The 22,056-nt window shown below is 42.2% G+C and overlaps 7 protein-coding genes across 7 annotated transcripts; 6 read left to right on the forward strand and 1 right to left on the reverse strand. All coding sequences in view use genetic code 12, as the record gives it.

Moving 5' to 3' along the window:
- The first annotated feature begins 895 nt into the window (after positions 1-895).
- PICST_66941 (RNA binding protein) lies at positions 896-4,094 on the forward strand. The gene is made up of 2 exons (XM_001382416.1): positions 896-1,771; positions 1,820-4,094. The coding sequence occupies exons 1-2, from the start codon at positions 1,543-1,545 to the stop codon at positions 3,973-3,975; spliced, it is 2,385 nt and encodes a 794-aa protein (XP_001382453.2). The 5' UTR covers positions 896-1,542; the 3' UTR covers positions 3,976-4,094.
- A 1,233-nt stretch (positions 4,095-5,327) lies between these two features.
- On the forward strand, positions 5,328-7,751 carry PICST_54094 (fungal transcriptional regulatory protein; the record flags this gene model as incomplete). The annotated part of the gene is made up of 2 exons (XM_001382417.1): positions 5,328-5,724; positions 5,842-7,751. Coding segments are annotated over 2 exons (2,307 nt in total), but the record flags the coding sequence as incomplete, so codon positions are not given.
- A 1,142-nt stretch (positions 7,752-8,893) lies between these two features.
- On the forward strand, positions 8,894-10,333 carry PICST_29811 (sterol C-24 reductase; the record flags this gene model as incomplete). Its single annotated transcript, XM_001382418.1, has 1 exon — positions 8,894-10,333. The coding sequence occupies one exon, from the start codon at positions 8,894-8,896 to the stop codon at positions 10,331-10,333; it is 1,440 nt and encodes a 479-aa protein (XP_001382455.1).
- Positions 10,334-10,734: 401 nt separating this feature from the next.
- PICST_41423 (proteasome subunit YC7alpha/Y8) lies at positions 10,735-11,478 on the reverse strand (the record flags this gene model as incomplete). Its single annotated transcript, XM_001382971.1, has 1 exon — positions 10,735-11,478. One exon carries the CDS (start codon positions 11,476-11,478, stop codon positions 10,735-10,737), a length of 744 nt encoding a protein of 247 aa, XP_001383008.1.
- Positions 11,479-12,019: 541 nt separating this feature from the next.
- PICST_75957 (histone deacetylase) lies at positions 12,020-13,527 on the forward strand. Its single transcript, XM_001382419.1, has one exon. The coding sequence runs from the start codon at positions 12,105-12,107 to the stop codon at positions 13,464-13,466; it is 1,362 nt and encodes a 453-aa protein (XP_001382456.2). The 5' UTR covers positions 12,020-12,104; the 3' UTR covers positions 13,467-13,527.
- A 491-nt stretch (positions 13,528-14,018) lies between these two features.
- Positions 14,019-16,313, forward strand: PICST_41655 (serine/threonine-protein kinase; the record flags this gene model as incomplete). The annotated part of the gene is made up of 3 exons (XM_001382420.1): positions 14,019-15,558; positions 15,628-15,923; positions 16,023-16,313. The coding sequence occupies 3 exons, from the start codon at positions 14,019-14,021 to the stop codon at positions 16,311-16,313; spliced, it is 2,127 nt and encodes a 708-aa protein (XP_001382457.2).
- Positions 16,314-19,767: 3,454 nt separating this feature from the next.
- PICST_42742 (predicted protein) lies at positions 19,768-21,987 on the forward strand (the record flags this gene model as incomplete). Its single annotated transcript, XM_001382421.1, has 2 exons — positions 19,768-19,950; positions 20,167-21,987. Coding segments are annotated over 2 exons (2,004 nt in total), but the record flags the coding sequence as incomplete, so codon positions are not given.
- Between the last annotated feature and the right edge of the window lie 69 nt (positions 21,988-22,056).

Genomic DNA, 22,056 nt, shown 5'->3' on the forward strand with positions numbered 1-22,056 from the left:
CTACTGTGGCCATTATTACAGACGTATTGGCACATTGTGTGGTCCAGAGTGGAGGGGTTTGTATTTCTGGGAAATGCAGCCTGAAGCCTCTGGCTTGGAGACAGAAGGTGTAATAGAAGTAGCTACTGGGAATGCGGCTTAAGCCCGGAAGAGAAGATGAAGGACAGATTCACCAGAGAATGAAGCAATAGATAAGCACAGTAATTAATAGATTAGCGACAAATGTACAACCGAGACTAAGAGGAGTTTGGACAGTACAGGACGGAGAATGTTACCCTTTGTAGTCAAAATGTGGTGGTGACAATCAGGAGTACAAATTTTGCACCCATAGGAAGGGGAGATAAGGAAGAAGGAATATTAGTATGGGAAGGGTTATGGGGCTTGAGCCTGCGGTTTGTCTATCTTCTATTCAGATGCTATATGTGTAACTGGACAATGAGATCTGTAGCCAAATGTAGCAGTATAATTAGAAGCAAGCCTAGCTAGGCTAATCTGAGCTCTTCCAATTTTGATTAAACCATTCGGTACGATTTTTGTCCATACAAAATTCGCATCAGAGCGGCCATAAAAATCCACCCTCACAGCTATAAAATGGCAGAAAGATGTACGCGTGCAATTCAATAATTGAGCTGCCGGTAAGCAAAAGTCGGCTAACTTAAAGCACAACTTAAAGCATTTCTAGCTGTGCCTCTGCCACTTTTTCTTAACTGAGCTCCTCCTACTCTCTACCTTTTCTTCGGCTAACTTCACAGTCGTGCGAATCCGATCAACAAATCTCTCTACTGAGATTTTCGGTCTACATGCAGGCTCACACACGCTTAAAATTTTTCTCACCTAGTAGTAGTTAAGAGAATCTGGAAACCACAGACACCTTTGATTCTGTCTTCCAGAACTACCACTAACACCTTTGGTGCCGTTACTTGCCCTTGCCCGCCGTCTGCAGCAGACCTACGTTACCACTCCATCTTCCCCGCCTGACATCCCCCGCCAAAAGCGTGAAGTCTGTCTGTCTGATTATTTTGCATCTACTCATCTTTTGATTTTCCAGCGAGCTTGACTTTGCCAGTTGGTTATTGATCCGACCAAGACGTGAATGTCTTTACAGTAATCTTTGTCTTTGTATATTAACCTCGGATCCATATTCACTGGATCTATTCTTGTTCCACGTCTCAAACGCATACATCTGGCAATTCCAGATCGTCCAATCACATCATCCCTAGAGGAATCTAACGCCATACAAACCAGAACTTCATACTCTGGTTCAGCATAAAACACATAATACCTAGATCATAGATATCATTTCCAGATAGTTACCGGCGTACTAATTGCGAGCAGAATCTATCATTTCTATTATCAGAATCTTCAATATTTGATCTGAATCCACAAATAAGAATCTTAATAAACCCTGATTGAATACTTGTCCGATTCTAAAATATATTGGTAACTACTATTGATCTAATACTGTTAAAAGATATCAATAATCTTCAACTATTCATCACCACTGTACCATATCTGTACACTAGTACTTGCATATTAATCATAATGACAAACTTACAGTCGCGTTCTGCTTCTCTTTCTACTACCGTTGACGACTCGTCTATTGTGTCCAGTCCTCCTGCTGCTCTTCCTTCGTTTGGTACCAAGCCAAGCATGAGATCTGCCTCAATCGGCTCGTCTTTCTTCCACAAAGACACGCCCAACTTCTTTGGTTCTAAATCGGCTGCTGTTGCTGATACATCCTCTGGATCTATTGAAGAAAAAGAATCGTCGAGTTCTAACACCAACACCAATACTAACGTCAATTCCAACTCAAAAACAGATGCCGTTCTTCCTACGGCTGGTTCGAATGACTTGGATATCGTGGGTGCCATCGGAAATCTCGACTTGGATGACGATTTTGCTGTAGACTCGAACGAGGCTCTTTCCCAAGGTCATCCTTCCAAGTCCACCACTCCTTTTCTGCAACAATCAACCTTTTTGTATGGGGACAACGTGAACAGTTACCAGTTCTACCACCCTCATTACCCTCCGCCACCTCACCAAGGCTCGTTGACACCTAACCCCTCTCTTGGAGGCTTTGCTCCTACTACCTTTGGAGCTTCAAACACGCCTTCCTCTACTTGGAACAACTCGTTCATTCCTTCGTCTGCTCCTCCATTTACTTATAACAACGCTGGAAACAACGGTAACAAGGATTTGGCTGCAGATTTGCCCTCTTTTGTCAAGTCTTTTGAACTTCCTTCGACTGACGAATCTGAATCTGGTTCAGGCAATGATAAGAACGCCGACAAGAGCTCTAACGCATCTAACTCTGCCAATGTCAACTCCAATGTAGCCCTTTTCTCCTCTCCTTTTGGCGGAATCTTGGACTCCCAACTCCATTTTATGCCTACTGCCAATCTTTCTGGCGGCCACATGGTCAACGACAAGAACGGTGAATCTGAAAACGACTTGGGCTTGCTGGAGAAGGGCTCCAGCAACTTCCAGGGATCTTCTCCTCTTGACTTCAATTCCCACCAGATGAACGTTAAGAAAGGAGGCTACGACTTAGCTGGTGTTCCTCCATTTCCTACAGGTTTGAACGACAACTTATCGATGCTTCCCAACGTAATGGGTCATCCTGGAGCTCCGGGAGGCCCCATGCCCAACATGTGGAACCAGCAGATGATGAATTCTCAGTTGCACCCCACAAATATGAGAAACACCTATGACGGCAGAGGCATGGCTCCTCCACCTCCTCCTCAGAGCGGAATGCATCCTAACCATCACATGATGGGCCAATTCAACAACGGTGCCAACTCAGGAACTCGTGGAAACAGCAATAGCAGCGGCAACCACCACAATGGCCGCCACCGTGGCAATTACATGAACGATGGTATGAATGTCCATCGCAAGATGCACAACAGCATCAACAGTAGCAATGGCCACGGCAGAAGAAAAGGCGACGATGCTTCAAAGTATGCCAATGCCAAATTGAGTGATTTTACGGGCGAGATCTTCTCGTTGTGTAAAGACCAGCATGGTTGTAGATTCTTGCAACGTCAGTTGGACTTGGGCCGTGAAGTTGCAGAAGGCAGGAATACCGATTCTTCTGTCTTGTCAAACGACATTGCTGCCACTATGATATTCAACGAAATCTACTTGAAAATTGTTGAATTGATGACGGATCCGTTCGGCAACTACTTGATTCAGAAGTTATTTGAGAACGTTTCCGTAGACCAGAGAATTATCTTGGTCAAAAACGCCGCTCCTGAGTTCATTCGTATTGCATTAGATCCACACGGTACGAGAGCTTTGCAAAAGTTGGTGGAGTGCATTTCTACCGAAGAGGAGTCGAAGTTGATTATTGGTTCCTTGAGCCCTCATATTGTATCTTTATCGAGAGACTTGAACGGTAACCATGTAGTACAGAAGTGTTTGCAGAAGTTGAAGCCGGAAGAGAACCAGTTCATCTTCGAAACAGCATCATTGCATTGCAACGAAATCGCTACTCACAGACACGGCTGTTGTGTCTTACAGAGATGTTTGGACCACGGCAACTCGGACCAACGTAGGCAGTTGTCGTTAAAGGTGGCTGAAAATGCCACCAACTTATCGCTTGACCCATTCGGCAACTACGTAGTTCAGTATGTCTTGTCCAGAGGTGACGAGGGATCGATCCAGATCATCATGGATCACATCAAGTCCAACATCATTTCTTTATCGCTCCACAAATTCGGTTCCAACGTCATTGAAAAGTCGTTGAGAATCAACAAGTTGACCAACACCTTGATCGACGTCTTGTTGAAGCACCAGGACAGATTCTCGGACATGTTGAATGACGCCTTTGGTAACTACGTGTTGCAAACCAGTTTGGATGTAGCCAATCCGCAGGACTTGAACAGCTTGTCTCAAGCGTTGCAGCCCTTGTTGCCCAATATCAAGAATACTCCTCATGGCAGAAGGATTATGACCAAGATCCAGAGCATTATGTGAGGTTTGCTTGTTGTGCCATTTTTGTCTTGACGAAAGTCTTGCTTGTTTATATAGCTGTATTTTAGACTGTACATTATACGGAAGCATACTATGTATGATTAATATAATTATGATAGCGTAATTAGAAGTGCTAGAGAGATACAAATATTTAGAGGTACGAAGACAGAGGTAGAAAGTAGCCGTATTAGGACTCTACGCAATTGAAACATTGGATTTCTAGTAATATGTAGCGTAGAAATTATTTTGAGCTTGAGCTTGTATTTGATTTGTAAATCTCGGGCGAGTTTTTCCTTGGGGAATACCAGAAGATAGAGGCGCAGATGAATATAAAGCACATGTCATGAGAGACCTCATTGTTGCAGCCCTCCTCTATGGCTGAATATGTCCTCCCAAATCAGCCTATCAACTGCTCTATTGAAGGATGCATTTGTTCTTGCTGTGAGCGAAGATTCTGCTACAGATTTCTTCACTCATGCATTAAACGCACAGCGGTTCCCCAATTGGCTGCGACAACTACGAAATCAGGATAAGATCTCAAAGACAACGGCAAGATATTGTCCATTGTCTACTATTTGCAAAGTTAGGAATAGAGGTTCGAGATAAGCGAGACTACGGCAAGCTGGCGAAGTTGATAATTACACTTTTAGGTTTGTAGCTATGCAATAACAAAATTCTACTCCAAAAGGGCTCCGGCTTCAGCTATTGCGGTACATGCTCAACGGACCTAGAACCCTCCTTAAGTACGCCTGAGCAAGGCCAGAATGGGTTTTAGAGTTGTGGAGTTGCACAGTTAAGAAAAATGTTAGAACTTTTAGGATTGTCCATAAATTGAGCTATAAAAGGAAGTTACAAGATAAGGCAGGCACCATTATATAGGTAGAATTATACAGAATACATACAATTAGAGGTCTATGGATGCTGGACTATAAATAGAATGGTGATTTGTCTTTAACACCCAAATGAAATTGAAGTAGGAAATTGCAATCGATAAGGTTGCATTTACTTTATAACCGCTTGCCGCACCAAAAAATAACATAATGGTGCTGAATAATATTCTATTTTGTGAGAATATTATTTAGACTAGGTACTTGTGTCAAATTTCACTATTAACTAAACGGCTTTCCTTATTTTTCAAAGTCTTGTTCCATTCTTCTTTTCTTTTATCGTACAATTATTGTTGATCTTCACTATCTGTAGATCTGTCGCTCATGGGAAGCGTCAAATCGGAGGCGGCAAGACGGCCCGCACCCCACACCGGCCAGTTCAAGATGAAGCTCTCCTCCACAGAATCTATGTCCAACCAGACAAGCTTCGCTCTGATAAGTACGTCTGTATCATCCGACGATTCACCTTCTACGTCTGGTAGTTCGTCTAAACCGAAAATGAAAAAGAGAAAGTATTCCCGTGGTGGCTGTCGTGAGTGTAAAAGGCGGAAGATGAAGTGTGACGAAGGAAAGCCACATTGCCATAACTGTTCCCGGCTACTGAAGGTCTGCGTCTATGAACAGAAACAGAAGTTCCGATTCGAAAACATCCAGACCGGTGGAACTAATGACGGCGATGAAAATCACACTCTGAACCAAGAGCAAGATAATGTCCACAATATTCAACATCTTCAGAGTGTTCAAAATCACAGTCACAAAAACCAGAACCAAAAGCAGCTCTCTCACGAACAATTAATACTGCCAAACGATCAGAATATAAGCGTACGAGGAATGATTCCAACTAATGGGAATGCGATTACTATGCGTTTCTACAAGCCTGAGGATCGCGAGTCCGGGAACTTCTCATCTTCGAACACTGAAATAGATACTCATCCAACCAACAATTCGAACCAGCACCTTTTGCAGACGGACACTCCTCGAGGATCCCAGCCGAGGACTCCCGGATACAATTCCAATACCTCGTCGCCCTACAACAAAAGAGTACCGTTCAAGAACACTATATCAGATATACTTACTCCTACGGAAGACGGAGTCACTACGCCAGGCATAAATAATGACCAATTTAATGTAGAAGTTATCCAGACGCTTTTTGATGATGCGCTGGTGTTGGTGAACGATATAAATGGCTTTGTAGCACTCGATTTTGCTGACTCAGTTACAGGAGCTCTTGGAAATCTGGACATGCATTACAAGACAGAATCCATTGCTGAAAACGATTCCAACAAGTCAGAAAGTTATGAAAACCACCACTTCATCATGGACGAATTTCTGAACAAATTGAACGTTAATACAAGCCCATACGAAGAAAATGGAACTGACCTGCTGCAGTCTTTCTTCATTAAAGATGACATAGACTTGTCGATATCGAATAGTGAACTCGTTCACAAAACATTACAGCACTACGACTTGTCTGGACCTCATATCACCTACTTAAATTCACTTACCAAAACCGACTTGTCGTACCATATGTTCCCGTTTGCATCATCTGTAGAATCCAACGAAGTAATTAAGATTCTCTTGAGGTATCTGAACGGTTGCCCCTACTTGTTAACTTCGTTGCTTGCCATATCTGCGACTTTCCAGTTCAACCAGACTGGGAAACAGGTGCACGACTACAGTAGGAACAAATATATAAAAGTGTGCTTGAAGACTCTAGGCGAGGCTTTTGCCAACAGCGATAGACTCCCCAACAAACTAGCCAACAACATTGAGCGATTGCTTCTCACTGTATTAGTACTCACTTCGAACTTTACGGCTACAACTTACAGTCAGAATGGTGATTTGCTCAACTCTTGGAAAACACATTTGCGAGGAGCCAAGGACTTGATGCTCAAATATAGCCAGATAGAGAAGAATCAGAAAATCGTGTGTAATTCCGCAGGATTGGCTCTAGCTAAGTCGTGGTTCTTTGCTATCGAGTCAATGGCAGGTTTGAATTCATCTTTGGGAGGGACATTGACTCAGAAATCAGGTGAGCTTCCGGAAGACTCTGATGCCAAAGATGACTGTAACAATAGCTTGTTTTCTGCCACGGGATACTACAACAGAGAAAGAAATCCAAAATACCACGATGCTCTTGTTGAGATCGGTTTGTTGACCGAGTCCCAGAATAGATCCCTGACTCCATTCAACCTTTTCATCGGATATTCGGTGCAAGTGATAGCATTAATACAAGAATTTATTAAGGCCCTAGATTTCTTGAGGGACAACCATGGTGGGCAATTGGATTCTTCAAAAATAGCCAAGATTATGTCATTGATCCATGAAACAAGAAAGAATGAAATCGCCCCTCAGGTTTCCAAAAAAACTTATATCATTCCTCCAACTAGTCCAGCACACCCCAACTACCCAAAGAACAGAGCTGATGCTGTCGTATTACCTCTGTCCGCTTATGACCGACGCATAAGTTCGTCAGGAGAAGAAACGGTGTATTCTTGGTTTGATCTCAGTGAACAATTACATGTAGACGTCTTGTATCTACGATTGTTATGTACCAAAGGTTTGCTCAAGCTTCCAAGATGTCACCGCCTCGTCAAAGATCTTGTTTCCAAGATATTGAAATCAACATTCTTCATCTCGCTGAAGGACTCAGAGGAGTATATAAAAGATTCGCAATCCAACGACAATTTGGTTGAAACAGAACATTTTTATTTATCAAAGAAAGCATTTGACACTCGGACCATCATGATTCAGTCTCCTCTCAAACTTTGTTCAAGGTTGGTAGACGATGAATTGGACTTTGAGAAAATCGAGATTTTCTTCCTTGGATTAATCAAACTAGGAAATGGAAGTGCGTTGACTTCACTTGACTTACTCTACAAGTTTAGAGAACGAGCAAGAGCTCGTGCCAAGGGAGGAAACGATTTGATTGAAAAGGAAATTAGCGACGAAGAGGTGATTACGTTTGCATGATTGGTGGTCTACATAGAACAATGGATTTAAATGGCAGACATTTCAGACACGTAGGAAAGTAGATAGAAATGGGAACAGTTCATGTGCTGTCAGCATTATAAACAAGTAAAGTCTTGCCATTATAAGTAAGCAGAATATGCTATTTTAGAGTAACCTACTATATTTATGGTGAGATTTGGCTGCGAAATTTTAGTTGCAGAAGATGCAATAAATCCGTTGAAGCTTGGAACCAAAGAAAGGGTTGCAAGGATTGTTACTACTGATCGAAGGACTTAGGGGGCACGAAGGGCCTATAAAGTATGGAGTATGGAAATGTTTGGCTACTCTGGTATATATGTAAATTAGCGGATAAAATGTATGGACATATTTGCAAAGTAGGCGGTGAATATAGGTGTATTTTTAAAAAATTTTGGATCCTGAAGAGACTCATAGATTCTTTCAGATCAATATATCGTGAATGGGGGTCAAATATCTCCCATTCAGACGTTTGCCTACCTCTGGACAACCGGAAGGTATTCCGCTACCCAGCCAGGAATGCTCGTATAGAAAATGCTAACTCAGGCACCTGCAGACGGTAGATAATATTAGCGGTGTCGAGATCGTTAGACAAGTGGACAAGTAAGTAGCACTTGTACACACAAAATCGGTGCCGTTCTTCCTACCTGGATCGGAAATCCCAAATGAACAGTATGGGGAACTATTGAATGCACTGATATGTTTTTCCGTAACCCGAAATTGCAATTGTGTGTTCGTATAGAGAGTAAAACTTCTATACGATTTGTATGCACCTTTGACAACTGTGCGTATTTATTTTTTTGTACTGCGCGAAAAGTTTGGTACATACAAAATTTCACCGATTGTATGTAGACTGCCGATTCTGTTTATATTTATTGAAATCACTTCATTCTTCCATTTGTTTGAACAATAATTTGTTCTTCTTTTTCTTTTCTTCCTTTCTTCCTTCGTTTGTATAACTACGTTTCTTTCTTGTTTCGTTTAGATATCTTCCAACGAGTCTGCCAACGTTCAACGACTGTCGTCTAGATCATTTTCTTTCCACGATGTCTGAATCAGAAAACCTATTGCTCAGCGAAGCCTCGGCTCCAGCCGTTGAAAATTCGGCCATACCACCAATCGCAGATGAAGAAGTTGTCCGTCCAGGCTATTTGCCAAAAGACAAGATTGAATGGGAATTTGGCGGTCCAGTTGGTGCCTTGGGCATGATGGGAGGCTTTCCTCTTCTCATGTGGTACATGTGGATCTCAGCCCAGTTCTACAATGGGTACCCAGCTTGGCCAAGCGAGGGCCAGGAATGGTCCGACTTCCTTGGTGATCTCTTCGGCTATTTCTATGAATACGGACTTCCCACTTTTGGCGTCTGGTTCTTCTTCACTACTTTCATCTTAGTCCAGGCATTGTTCTACTTGACATTGCCAGGTGTCTGGACCAAGGGTCAGCCGTTGACCCACTTGAACAATAAGCAGTTGCCCTACTTCTGTAACGCCATCTGGTCGTTCTACACTTCGATAGTTCTTGCCTTAGTTATGCACTTCACTGGCTTCTTCAAGCTCACCTATGTCTTGGACAACTTTGGAGCCATCATGACTACGGCCATCGTATACGGGATCGTCCTTTCCATCGCATTGTACATCGTTTGTGTCTACGTCACTGGTGACTATCACAGAATGTCTGGCAATGTCGTTTATGACATCTTCATGGGTGCTCCATTGAACCCCAGAATAGGCAAGTACTTAGATCTCAAGATGTTCTTTGAAGTCAGAATCCCCTGGTTCATCTTGTTCTTCTTGTCATTATCTTTGTGTATCAAACAGTACGAGACATACGGATATGTGTCACCCCAAGCTGTGTTCGTCTTGTATGCCCATTGGTTGTACAGCAATGCCTGTGCCAAAGGAGAAGAGTTGATCGTTCCTACTTGGGATATGGCCTACGAGAAGTTTGGCTTCATGTTACTATTCTGGAACATTGCTGGAGTTCCATTCACTTACTGTCACTGTACGTTATACTTGGCCTACCACGATCCAAAGGAGTACGAAGCATCACCTGTTTGGGTTGCATTCTTGTTTATTCTCTTGTCAGTAGCCTATTATTTCTTCGATACTGGTAATCGTCAAAAAAACAGTTTCAGAAGACAAATGGCAGGCAACGCTACTCTTCGTAAAACGTTCCCATACTTACCCTACTCTGACTTGGTCAATCCAAAGTACATTAAATGTGAAAACGGCTCTCTCTTGTTAACTGACGGTTGGTACGTCTATGCTAGAAAGATGCACTACACTGCTGACTACACTCAAGCATTGACATGGGGCTTGATCTGCGGATTTAAGTCGCCATTCCCTTGGTTTTTCCCTGTCTTCTTCTTGATAGTATTGGTCCACAGAGCCTATAGAGACCAGAGAAAATGTGCCAGAAAGTACGGCAAGGACTGGGACAGATACTTAGAAGCCTGCCCATATATGTTCATTCCATATGTGTGGTAGGTTTAGAAGCTATAAAGTGCTATAGAATGCTATAAATGCTACTAAAAAAGCTATTCAGCTACAAAAAGGTTATTGAGGCGAAAGCAAAGGCTCAATAGGGCTCAAAAAGTTTTATAAGTTTTTAAAAGTAATCTCATCAAATACTACGGAAATTTAACCGAAAAGTAGAAAGCTGAGACCGTCATGGATATTTCTCTGATGCAATCTCTAAGTGGTCAAACGAAGGCGTAATTCGACTAGCTACGGAAAAATGATATCCAGTTAGCAGATATATTAAAGTTTTTCTATTTCTAAGTTGATATCCCTTTATCTCCAATAAGTTGATAAGCTCAATATCATCATTTTTATTAGCTAGACATAGACTAATATTGTACAATACTCCAGGATTACAAAATTCACACTCAATCCTGTTCTGCAATGGCCACTAATCTTTCGTCTATTTCATCAGAGGTCAAGATACGGAAACCATCTGCTGTGGCTACCCCGATTTCAATGTCGTTCTTTCTGAAGTCTGTGCCCAACACAGAGCTCAATGCAGTGATGGCAAACTCTACAGTGGCCTTCCAGTCACCCTTGACGTGGTCGGTTTTCTTGAATTTCTTTTCCAAGTAGGTAGTAGCTTCTTGTTGTTTGGGACCAGTAGCTACAGCCTTGACCCCAGTGTAGTAGCCAGCAGGGTCGCATTTAAAGATCTGGGGTCCCCTGTTTTCATCTTCGAAATCAACCTGACAGAATGTCAAAGCAACACCCAATGGACGCATGTATGCTCTCTGGGTGTATAGTTGCGAAATATTGGCCATTCTCTTAGCTAACGACTCTACAGGCATCTCGTAGCCATACTTGTATCTAAATTCTGTAGCCTCAGATCTTGCTCTTAAAGCTTGTGATCTGGCATCAGCAATCGATCCTGTAGCGACCAAACCAATAGAGGGCGTAATCTTGAAGAGATATGACACAGTCTTGGGATCCAACAACTTATCGGGAATCTTCTTTTGTGAAATCAACACAGCAGAGTCTTTACCAGAAACTCCCAACGACGTGATATTGGACGAATTGATAGCCTTGAAAGCGTATTCAACCTGATACAATCTGCCCTCCGGCGAAAAAATGGTGATATGTCTGTCGAAACCAGCAGATCCTGACATTTTGATAAGTGAACTATGTGTGAATGTTAATTGCTAAAACCTATAACAAAAATAGTTACAAAGCAGCCAAAAGATTGGTATGGGAATTGAGGAGAATACAGAATCTGAAATAGCAGACTTGAAAGGAAACGAAAATGAAATGGTTCAATTGAGTGGAGAAATAAAATGAAGTTTGTACTGAAGGTTGAAATAATCTATGGTAAAAAGTGAGAGTGGCGATTCTGGAAAAGTGCGACATCGCGACATTGTCTCCATAATCACTATGTTTATATATATAGTAATTTATATAAATATAGAAAGATCTGGTCTAGCTACGTCAATGAAACATATTATCAGTCAAGAGAAGTATATGAATCACTATTGACTTGTGTAACTGCCTTATATCCCTTTTTTTCAATCATTTCTTCTTTATGGTATCTCCCTTAACTTTATCCATAATTCTACATTTTCACGTGACTATTCTCAAAGTTCTATCGTAGAAATTTTATTGAGCTGGCTAAGGTGTTAACCAATATTCTTCTTATCTTCACTAGTGCTAATACGCTATTTCATGGAGTTTATCCCGTTGCGACCACTATAATACTATCTTCAACTCTGCAACATCTCCGGATAACTTCTTGCACACTATGGCGATCTCCATAAGTGATACGGAGACTTTTTCCACCGACAAGAAAACCACCGAGCAGACTCCTCTCTACTATGCCAACTCTAGCGACAACAGAAGGGTCAATGTTTCGTACCACTACAATCCTGAAGTCAGTCAGTACCACTACGGTGCGCTACATCCGATGAAACCATTTCGTTTGATGTTGACAGACCATTTGGTCATCTCTTATAAGCTCTATGAGAAAATGGATTTGTTCACACCGAGAAGAGCCACCAAAGAAGAACTACTCGCATTTCATTCAGAAGATTACATCAATTTCCTCCAGACCATCACCCCGGAAAAGACTGCCAAATTGCCGGACCAAACCTTAGCACAGTTCAACATTGGAGACGACTGCCCTGTCTTTGATGGAATGTACGATTATAGTGCTATCTATGCTGGAGCTTCCCTTGATGCTTCACGTAAATTGATTAGTGGCATGTCTGATATCGCCATTAACTGGTCTGGAGGCTTGCACCACGCGAAAAAGTTTGAACCGAGCGGGTTCTGCTATGTGAACGACATTGTCTTAAGTATCATGAACTTGCTCAGAGTACACCCCCGAGTCATGTACATAGATATCGATCTCCACCACGGGGACGGGGTTCAGGAAGCCTTTTACACGACAGATCGTGTCATGACTGTCTCATTCCACAAGTATAACGGTGAGTTCTTTCCCGGAACTGGCTCTGTAGATGAAACCGGTTTAGGTAAGGGAAAGAACTATGCCATAAATGTACCGCTTAGAGACGGGATAGACGACGAATCATATATACGATTATTCAAGCTGATTATGGAGCCGTTAATCTCCAAATTTCAGCCAACTTGTATAGTTCAGCAGTGTGGAGCTGACTCACTTGGTTACGACAGATTGGGATGTTTCAATTTGAACATTAGAGCACATGGAGAATGTGTCAAGTTCATTAAATCGTTCGGCTTACCGATGTTGGTTCTTGGAGGAGGTGGATATACGCCCAGAAATGTTTCCCGGTTATGGTGCTACGAAACATCGGTATTGAACGATGTTACTCTCAACCACAAGATACCTAATTACCTCCCTACATACGACTGGTTTGGTCCTGATTTCTCATTGCATCCTCAGCTTGAGGGCCGAATCGACAACAAGAACTCTAAGAAGTATCTTGAAAGTGTCAAGCAGGAGATTCTTGAACAGTTGCGATACCTCAACCATGCTCCATCTGTTCAGATGCTGGAGATCCCACCAGATATCACGGGACTCACAGAGGAGGAAGAAGACTTCATACGAGAGTTGAATGAGGAAACGAATCGTCCGGATCAGATCATGAAGGACGAGACTCGCGAGGGAGAGTTGATGGTATGAGCTAATGATAAAAGTTGTAATATAATGTAATCTAGTAAGGCTAATATATGTTAATATTGATACCGGAGTTTTAGTGTATAATCCCAAAATCAAGTTACTTATAAGTATTTTTGTTCACACTTATGGTACAATTGTTCAAAATCAATTATAGTTGTCATCTATAAAATATATAGACTTATCAATTCATTCAATATTGATATACTACTTCAGCTCTGTGTCTTTTTCATGTCACAAATGCTTTATCCAGGATCATGCGACTCTCTCGAGCACCTACACTTTTCTTGACACCAGCCGGCTGTAACGTAGGCGCAAACACCAGCCACTCATCTTGACTCGTGTCTTTTCCAACTCCAGCATTGTAGCCGCATCTTGTTCCATGTCTGAGACCTCTGCCATTTTGAAACTCGAGTTAGGAATAAAAAAGACTGCGTATATTGCAAGTATCGGGTTCTGATACAGTCAGTTTAAAACAGATCGCCGGTTTCACTAAGACATTACTAATAGGCTTCATTCACTATTCAAATCTATTTACATTGCTGCTGAGATAATATCATGGATGTCTCCCTGTTGTCTATACGACTAGACCAGGAGACAAACCGCAAGGTCATCAACGAACAGTACAGAATCATCAAGAAAATCGGTCAGGGCCAGTATGGAAAAGTCCTTCTAGGCGAGACTACAGTTACCTCGACTTGCCAGGACAAGTATGTGGCCATCAAGACGATAAACCGGATAGACAGAAAGAGACTCATAACCAAGACTTACTTGAGCCAAGCGACGAAGATTAAGCGAGAGATTGAAATCATGAAGGAATGTAGCCATCCGAATGTAGTTAAACTATACCAAGTTATAGATGACATGAAGTTCGACAAAATCTTGTTGATACTCGAATATTGCAAATACGGCGAAATAGACTGGAAGCACTATAACCACTACTACGAGAAATATCAGAAACACTACAATGATAGAAAGCCTTTAACTATCAATAAGATTCTACGAGATGTCATAAACGGCTTGGAATATCTACATTCATACAAAAAAATTATTCACCGAGACTTGAAACCGTCGAATCTCTTGATCAACAGCGATAACACCATCAAAATTTCAGATTTTGGAGTCAGTTTGATCCTCGAAAACAATGCTAACGACGCTAAGGAATTGGGTAAGACCATGGGGACCCCAGCGTTCTTTGCTCCGGAGCTCTGCCAGTTTGTAAATAATAGATACTCCATGATCACCAATGCTAATCATAGTGGGAACAAGGTGCAAATAGATCACAGGATCGATATATGGTCCTTGGGTGTAACTTTATACTGTCTCATGTTCAACAATTTGCCCTTTAATGGGAGTAACGAGTTTGAGATGTTCCAAAGCATAGTAAAAGAAGAGTTGAAGTTTCCTGTATTAAAACACTCATCCAGGACTACAGAAGCTGATATCAGAGAAGTAAAGCTATTAAAAGATTTGTTGCGTAGATTGCTTGAGAAAGATCCACAGAGAAGAATCTCTATAGAACAAGTTAAGAATCACGACTTCACCACCTTCGATTTGGACGAAATTGAAACTCGCAAGTTCCATAATTTCAACAGAGCTATCTTCAGAGATGCCGACAAGAAGGGAGAAAAACATGTCTCTGACTTGAATGCGAGGGCGGAACAGGATTCTGCATTTAGTACGAGAATTAAAAGACTATTCACAAGCAAGACGGACACCAAGCCAGTGTCTCTTCCTTTGCGCAAATCAACTGAGATCAACAATACTCCGACCAACAGCAATTTAACCATAGATCAAACTGAAGACTTGGAGCCTCTAGATGATCTCTTAGATTCGTATTTGGACGACTCATCGTCGGCGGATTCCTTAGGAAGCGATGTTGAACAGGATGTAGATACTTCTGATATTTTGGGAGAAAACAATGAAAATGGTAAGCTCGACAGCGTTAAAATCACGAGCTCAAGCCACGATACGCTTTTTAGTGTCAAGCCCAAGCCATTACAGTTATCAGACACTTCTTCTTTCGTGCCTCCAAGACCATTCAGTACGAATTCTTCACCTCAGGACAATTCTACATGGAAACCTCCTAGACCCTTCAGTGCTAATTCATCACCGCAAAAATTACAGCACTCAACTTCAGCAAGCAATATCAATCAGCCATCACCAGTTACACCTACAAATAATCATTTCACAACCATCGGAGCCAGTTCTCCATCTTCATTCAAGTCTATCTTCAGTCCTTCAAAGAGGTTCTTTACAAGCAATAAAGGCAAGAAGGAAGATACAGAAGCAAAGAATCCAACCATCAGTTCGTTGTCTTCTCCCACAGCAATTCGTAATGGGGCCAATACTTCCAAATCTACTTATACGGATTTGATGGAGCCACCGCCAATTTTCGCTGGACACAGCACCTTCACTAATTCACCGAAGAATGACAACATCGTACCAAACTCTCGTGTCAGCGTGGATGCACTTAGCAATCGCAGCAGTATTTCGTCGGTAGATTCGTTGCCATCGCCAATTAACAATAGAACTTCCATAGATAGCAATCTGTCAAGAAAGGTGCTCCCCGCTTCTGGCTATGGACTCAGCCGAATCACGAGTTCGAGCTCATCGCTTAATTTGAATGCCTACCTTACCGACGACAGCTATACGGAAAAAAGTTCCAAAGTCGGTAAATTACGAACATTTTCAAGTGTATCTAGAGATGACAAAGTTGAAGTGGATGGTGACACCAATGACATTGACGGAGATGACGACGATGTTGGCAACGATACTGTGGTAATTGCTGACGATTCTGGACCCAACAGGAAATTCAAAAACATGAACGACTATCTCGATAGCTTGAATTGAAGCATCTGGTAGACGAAGGACGACAGATTCTAAGTATAGATCATAATAGTTACACGGTAATAAATAGAGTAAATAATACATGGGTTACACAACACCGTTGAAACAGCAATTGCTGATCTAGAATTCATAAGCCAAGACATTCCTGGCAGACAGAGTGGCTAAGCTGCGACTATCAATGACGTATTGATAATAATTGGTTAGCCTTCGCAAAGAATCCGGGTGCAAATCCGGCTAGAGTACGTTGTCAAGGTATGCATTTAAGAGGAGGCTCAAAACTTGTGCCTTAATCAGCATCATAAAGAATGTAGTATTGTACAAATGCGGTTTCCATGGTGAATCTAATTAGAGTCTTCATTTTCGGGCCGCTTAATACTTACAATGCCATTGTATAAATATTCGCTGGCTGCAACTTAGACGATTGCAAAAAGATGGACCGCACAAAGCCTGCCCTAAAGGTGCCCTGACCGAAGTTGAGAAGACTACTGGCTCGTCGCGAAAACACATGGAATGAGAGGAAGATAACGACACGCCGTTGATGTGCCAACCTAAATGGCAACGGGTAGTGGCGGGAGAATGCTACAAGAGCACAAAAAGATTCAAGATCAAGCAATCGTAGTGTACGACCAGATAAGTTTCAGAAAATTGCAGGGAACACACGCTCAGCGGAATCACAAAGGAGAAAACAACGGAATATCTCCACAGAGGTGATACTCGGGACAACTGGCAGGTGATTTAGGTTTAAGTTAGACATGTATTGAGCCTAAATTGCATCTGAAGTGGGCAATCTCCGCTGGTTGCAACCTTAGTTATAACTGGGCCATTATCACAGGCTTGTCGCGTTGCTGCACATCCAGCTCCAAAATGCTGTAAATTTCCTATTTCGGACGTAAAGAAAACAAATAAACAAATATATTTTAGACACATATGAAGAGTGGTGAAATCCGGATTGCACAAGGCAAATAGCGTAAGTAGCCGAGATAGAAGGGGTTTTTCCATTGTAGATCCTTCTCTAAGCCTAGAGGAACATATCCAGAGGGATGTCACGCTGCTGATCCATTGTCATGACCATGAGCGGGGGCCAGGAATAATATTTGGAATTGTTGCTGTCGTTTGAGATACAGTAATATTAGGTGTAATTTTCTGGAATGCCTTGGTGGATTAGGAGAGGTGCGGAACCTCCACCGCTGACATTTCGTAGCCCAAGCAGTGGGAGGGAGCCACTATTCGACGTTTAGTGTACTTATATTCGCCTGTGCCGCTGACACGCTACTCGGATGCCATCAGAATGAAAATATAACCAATCACACGAGAACTGAATTCTAGATAATAGCAAATAATGTTAAATTGGTTTCTTATCACTGAAAAGATTGAGCAACGTTAAAATATGTGGACAAGCAATATGTTTCTATGTAGGCTCCTCTGAACTTTGTATCTTCGTTGACAAGTCAGATCTCAATATTAACTTGGAAAGAAAGACGGGAACCCAAAGGGTCTAGCTGAACTTATTTTCAAGGCTGACTTCGCAACTTGGGCATGCGGCAAAATTTTGTTCGGTTTTTTTACCTTACACTATTCATTTCAACACGACTGGGTCGCTCTTAAGAAAGACTTTGACGAGTGAAACATCCAATACGTCCTTTTGCACTTCAGGTATACTTACGTATGTCCAAAGCACCTTACTAATGCAATTTTTAGACTTGCAATTGCCGAAGTAGTTGTGGTCAAAAATTGAATTCTGCTTCCCTTGCAGAAGTTATTTTTCTCTGAAGACGCACTTCCAATAAGAGAGGTGTGAAAACATAATAATAATACTGGAGCGGAACTTCAGTTTAGCGTGGCATAGCAGTCTTATTGTCAGGATATTGCTGAAATGACATGGTTCCGAAATAATATAGTAGATCTGAATATCCCTTCCGAGGGGTGCCATCAGAGTTGCCATTGAGGGGTTGACAATTTGATGTCACACCAGAAGCTCGTGGTGAAAAGTGCAAAGCTCAGAGTGAGCCCACCAGCCCAAGCAGTATTTACCATCTGGCTCATATCAGAAAATTGCAAACATACGTAAACCGCAACCATGAACAAACATTCAGGAGACAGGATGCGTGAAATGGCTTATTCTAGCGTCTGCCAGCCGCCGATTGGGAAATCGATCAGAACGTGAATCTCAAACTGTAGCGGATTCATTGTCTCTGGGTCAAAACGTACAGTTGAAATTTACACAAAGCTTGCGTTGACACGGAAAGTTCTGCCCATCCCCCGTTGGCTAGCCAAAGATTCAGCTTGGTCGTGTTTATAGTCGGGACAAGTCCATTCTGGACATGGATCATCACCGTGAAAATTCTAAATAGATGTGAAACTATCCGAAAGGAGTTTAAAGTGTGCAAGAAATATAATATATAGCTGTCTTTTTTCCTCCTCTGACTTTTTGCTCTTGTAACTGTCGAAATAGACTTACACTCATTTGCATCCTGGTAGCGGTTACCATATCAACCACGACTCTAGACTCAGGTCCCGTCTCTCCATCACACTCACCTTGCCAACCGATGGTCTTCGTAGCTAACTAGCATAGTAACCCTGGCACTCAAGATAATATTTATAGCCCTCATCACGGTTTGATATTATTTACCCAGGCCCAATACCTACTAAAACCTACTCCCTATTTCTCCCTATTTCCTTACTGAATATCATTCGTTCACATAATATCGTCCAGGTAGTATCCCGATCATCACCAATACCTGCTGAAATACTAATATCGTCACCTGACATCATTATTTGCCCAATATCATTGCTTAAACCTGTCTACCTACACGACTAACCCAGCTTCCTCTCTGTGTCCAAACACAATCAGACATTTCCGTCCCACACTCCTATTGTTCTTCCTGCTGTTGCAAACTTAACCCTTAAAGGACAAAACTCAAAATACCATCCCTTGTGGCATAGTTCCAGTCTGTATATAGTTGCAACCCCCATTCATTTGGTTACCTATTTAACTTTTCCCTTGCCCAGTCTTCACTCGCTACTGGTTTATCGATCTAGACGTGTCTATGTGTATTGTGTGATCCAGACACCATCGCTATAACCCATCGCAAATCCTATTCTGACACGGCAGTCATTCTCGTAATTTAGAACGGATTGAATCGTAAATTCAGTCACAAACGCAGACCTGATTCTCGTTGCGCTGAGCGATCTTTATTTTAATCGCCAGATATTTTATTCTCATTTCATTCCAATTTTCTACTACTTGTAGAGGGTCTGTTCTGCCCCAAGCATGTTTAAGAATGATGAGGAATTCACCATGACAGACAGAAACCCGAACACTGATAGTGTTGCTCTGGCTGTGCGGGCTCCGGCTAAAAGAGACAGACCTCCCAGCTCTTACTTTGAGTTCGCCAACCCGCTTGATGTGGAGTATGAACTTGTTTCTCCAGGAAACCACAATTCCACACCAACAACAGAATTAGTATCGCCCTTGTTCAACAGAAAACCCTTCAAGAACCTTTCGAATCTTATGCTCCCCAACATGAAGAAGAAGCTAATATCGTCAACTAAGTCGTTCACCAGATCCATGACTGCTGTTACCAAATCTTCACAGAGCTTTTTTCTAGGTTCCAATTCTACTAGCGGCGTTATAGACGCGGTAAAATTCCTAGGCGCTTCATCAGAAATCACCAATTCTACTTCTACAACTACATCAGCATCTAAAACTTTAACTTCATCGACATCTTCCACAACCCCTACTGGTTTAGGCATCATTGTAGGAGACTCTGTGAACATTAATCAACACTCTAAACTTCATGAAACTCACGATCAAATACATAGCCAGAATCACATTCAAACCTACAGCAACTACGAGAGCCAAAACGAAAACTCCGATGCTGAAGACATCCCCATTTCTCCTACCCAGCTGAGAAACAGGTCAATTAGAAGAATCCACTCCATGTGCCAAACCACAAAAGAGAAGGAGTGCTACAAGATGGAAGACAACTCCCATTTGAAAAATACAACCATCAGTACTTTCTCAGTGACAAACGACTTGCTTCCTAGAATTGATGAAGACGAATTGTACAAAATCGTAAATGGCCAATACAACCATTTCTTTGATGAGTTCATCATTGTAGACTGTCGCTTCAACTACGAGTACGAAGGTGGCCACATCGTAGACGCCATCAACATTTCCACTAAACAGGGCTTGGAAAGCAAGTTCATGGAGTCTGATGAGTTTAGCGACAAGTTCAAGAAAAGACTTGTAGTGTTCCATTGTGAATTCAGCGTCTTTCGTGGTCCCACAATGGCCAGCCACTTAAGACGTGTAGATAGGCGCGTCAATAGCGATCGGTATCCCTACTTGAAGTACCCTGATATTGTGGTTCTAGAAGGCGGGTACAATCTGTTCTTCTCCAAATATGAACAAAGTTGTTTTCCTCGTGGTTATGTCAAGATGAAAGACGTTAACCACGAAAAGAATTGCGAAAACGAGATGCACAGAGTCAGACAGGAGAGCAAGCTTCCACGAGCTAAGTCAATCCAGTTTGACAACGAGCCCTCGGATCCTTCTTTGCCTGAATTCTACCATATGAGGTCTCATTCGTATACAACCACTAGTGGAGAGAAGATCTTGAAACGGCAAAGATCCAATTCAAAAGTTAAGACTCTTGCCCTTCCTAGTTCCAGCAGTGGACTAAGGTTAGCTAGAGCTTCCACTTTTTCGTACGACCAATCGATCTTTGCTACTCCTAACGATCTGTCTTCACCTGTTTCCTCTAACCATGGCTTTCAGTCGTCTCTGTCAATCTTTGTAGACCAAGATTTCCAGCCTCCTTCGACGTCGTTCAGATCTGGAGGGCACAGAAAGTCATGTTCTACTAATCTTTCGTCTTCTTCAGCTTCTATTAGCTCATCATTATCGTCGATTTGTTCTTCTGACGCTGCCTTCTCTTCTGTGGAGTCGCTTCCAGACTCTTTTTCCTCGCCTGTGGTTGAATACAATGAGTTCTTTGATATCAAGTCTTCCAACTTAACCAATTACATGAGAAGAATGAGCACGGCTTCGACGCCTGCTTCGTCCACCTCTTCTACTAATTCTTCCAGCATTAATAATAGCATCAACACCAACAACACCAACAAAACCAACACAAACTCTAACGCAACCATCAATGCTACTAAGACAGCAGCCAAAAAGCCCAGTGGTTCGGTTCCTGCATTGCCTATCAAAGCATCTCTCTCCAGCACTAATATCATCATTCATCAGAACACTGTCAATGTTCCCATTACAGCATTCAAGTTCCCTAGTAACATCAAACCAAAAAACAACTCCCGTCACAGTCTCAATAGACTCTCAACAGGCTGTAGCGTCTCTACCAGCAAGGCCATCACCACAACTCCCTTATTATTGCATTCGTCTCCTGTCATCAGCTCACCACTATCTACGGCTACGCCTGTTTCAACAATCGACTCCAATGCGCAACATACCTCATCCATCATTGACCCCATCAATGATACGCCCGTAGATTTCTCGGTGCCTTTCTTCTCCAAAACAATTGGAGGAAGACACATAAATCACGTCAGAAAAAGATCAGGATCTTTGCTTTTGTCTGCTGGAGGACTCTACAATGTCTCTTCAGATATAGATGAAGTTGACGAAGAACAGGACGATTTAAATCGTTCACGTTCGAAAAATTTTGGAGGCGATAGCAATGAAGAGAATGGTACTGGCAAGCCTACTCCGACGGTTTCGACAACATTC

The sequence above is a fragment of the Scheffersomyces stipitis genome, chromosome 2 (assembly GCF_000209165.1).
Source record: "Scheffersomyces stipitis CBS 6054 chromosome 2, complete sequence".
Classification (NCBI taxonomy): Eukaryota; Fungi; Ascomycota; class Pichiomycetes; order Serinales; family Debaryomycetaceae; genus Scheffersomyces; species Scheffersomyces stipitis.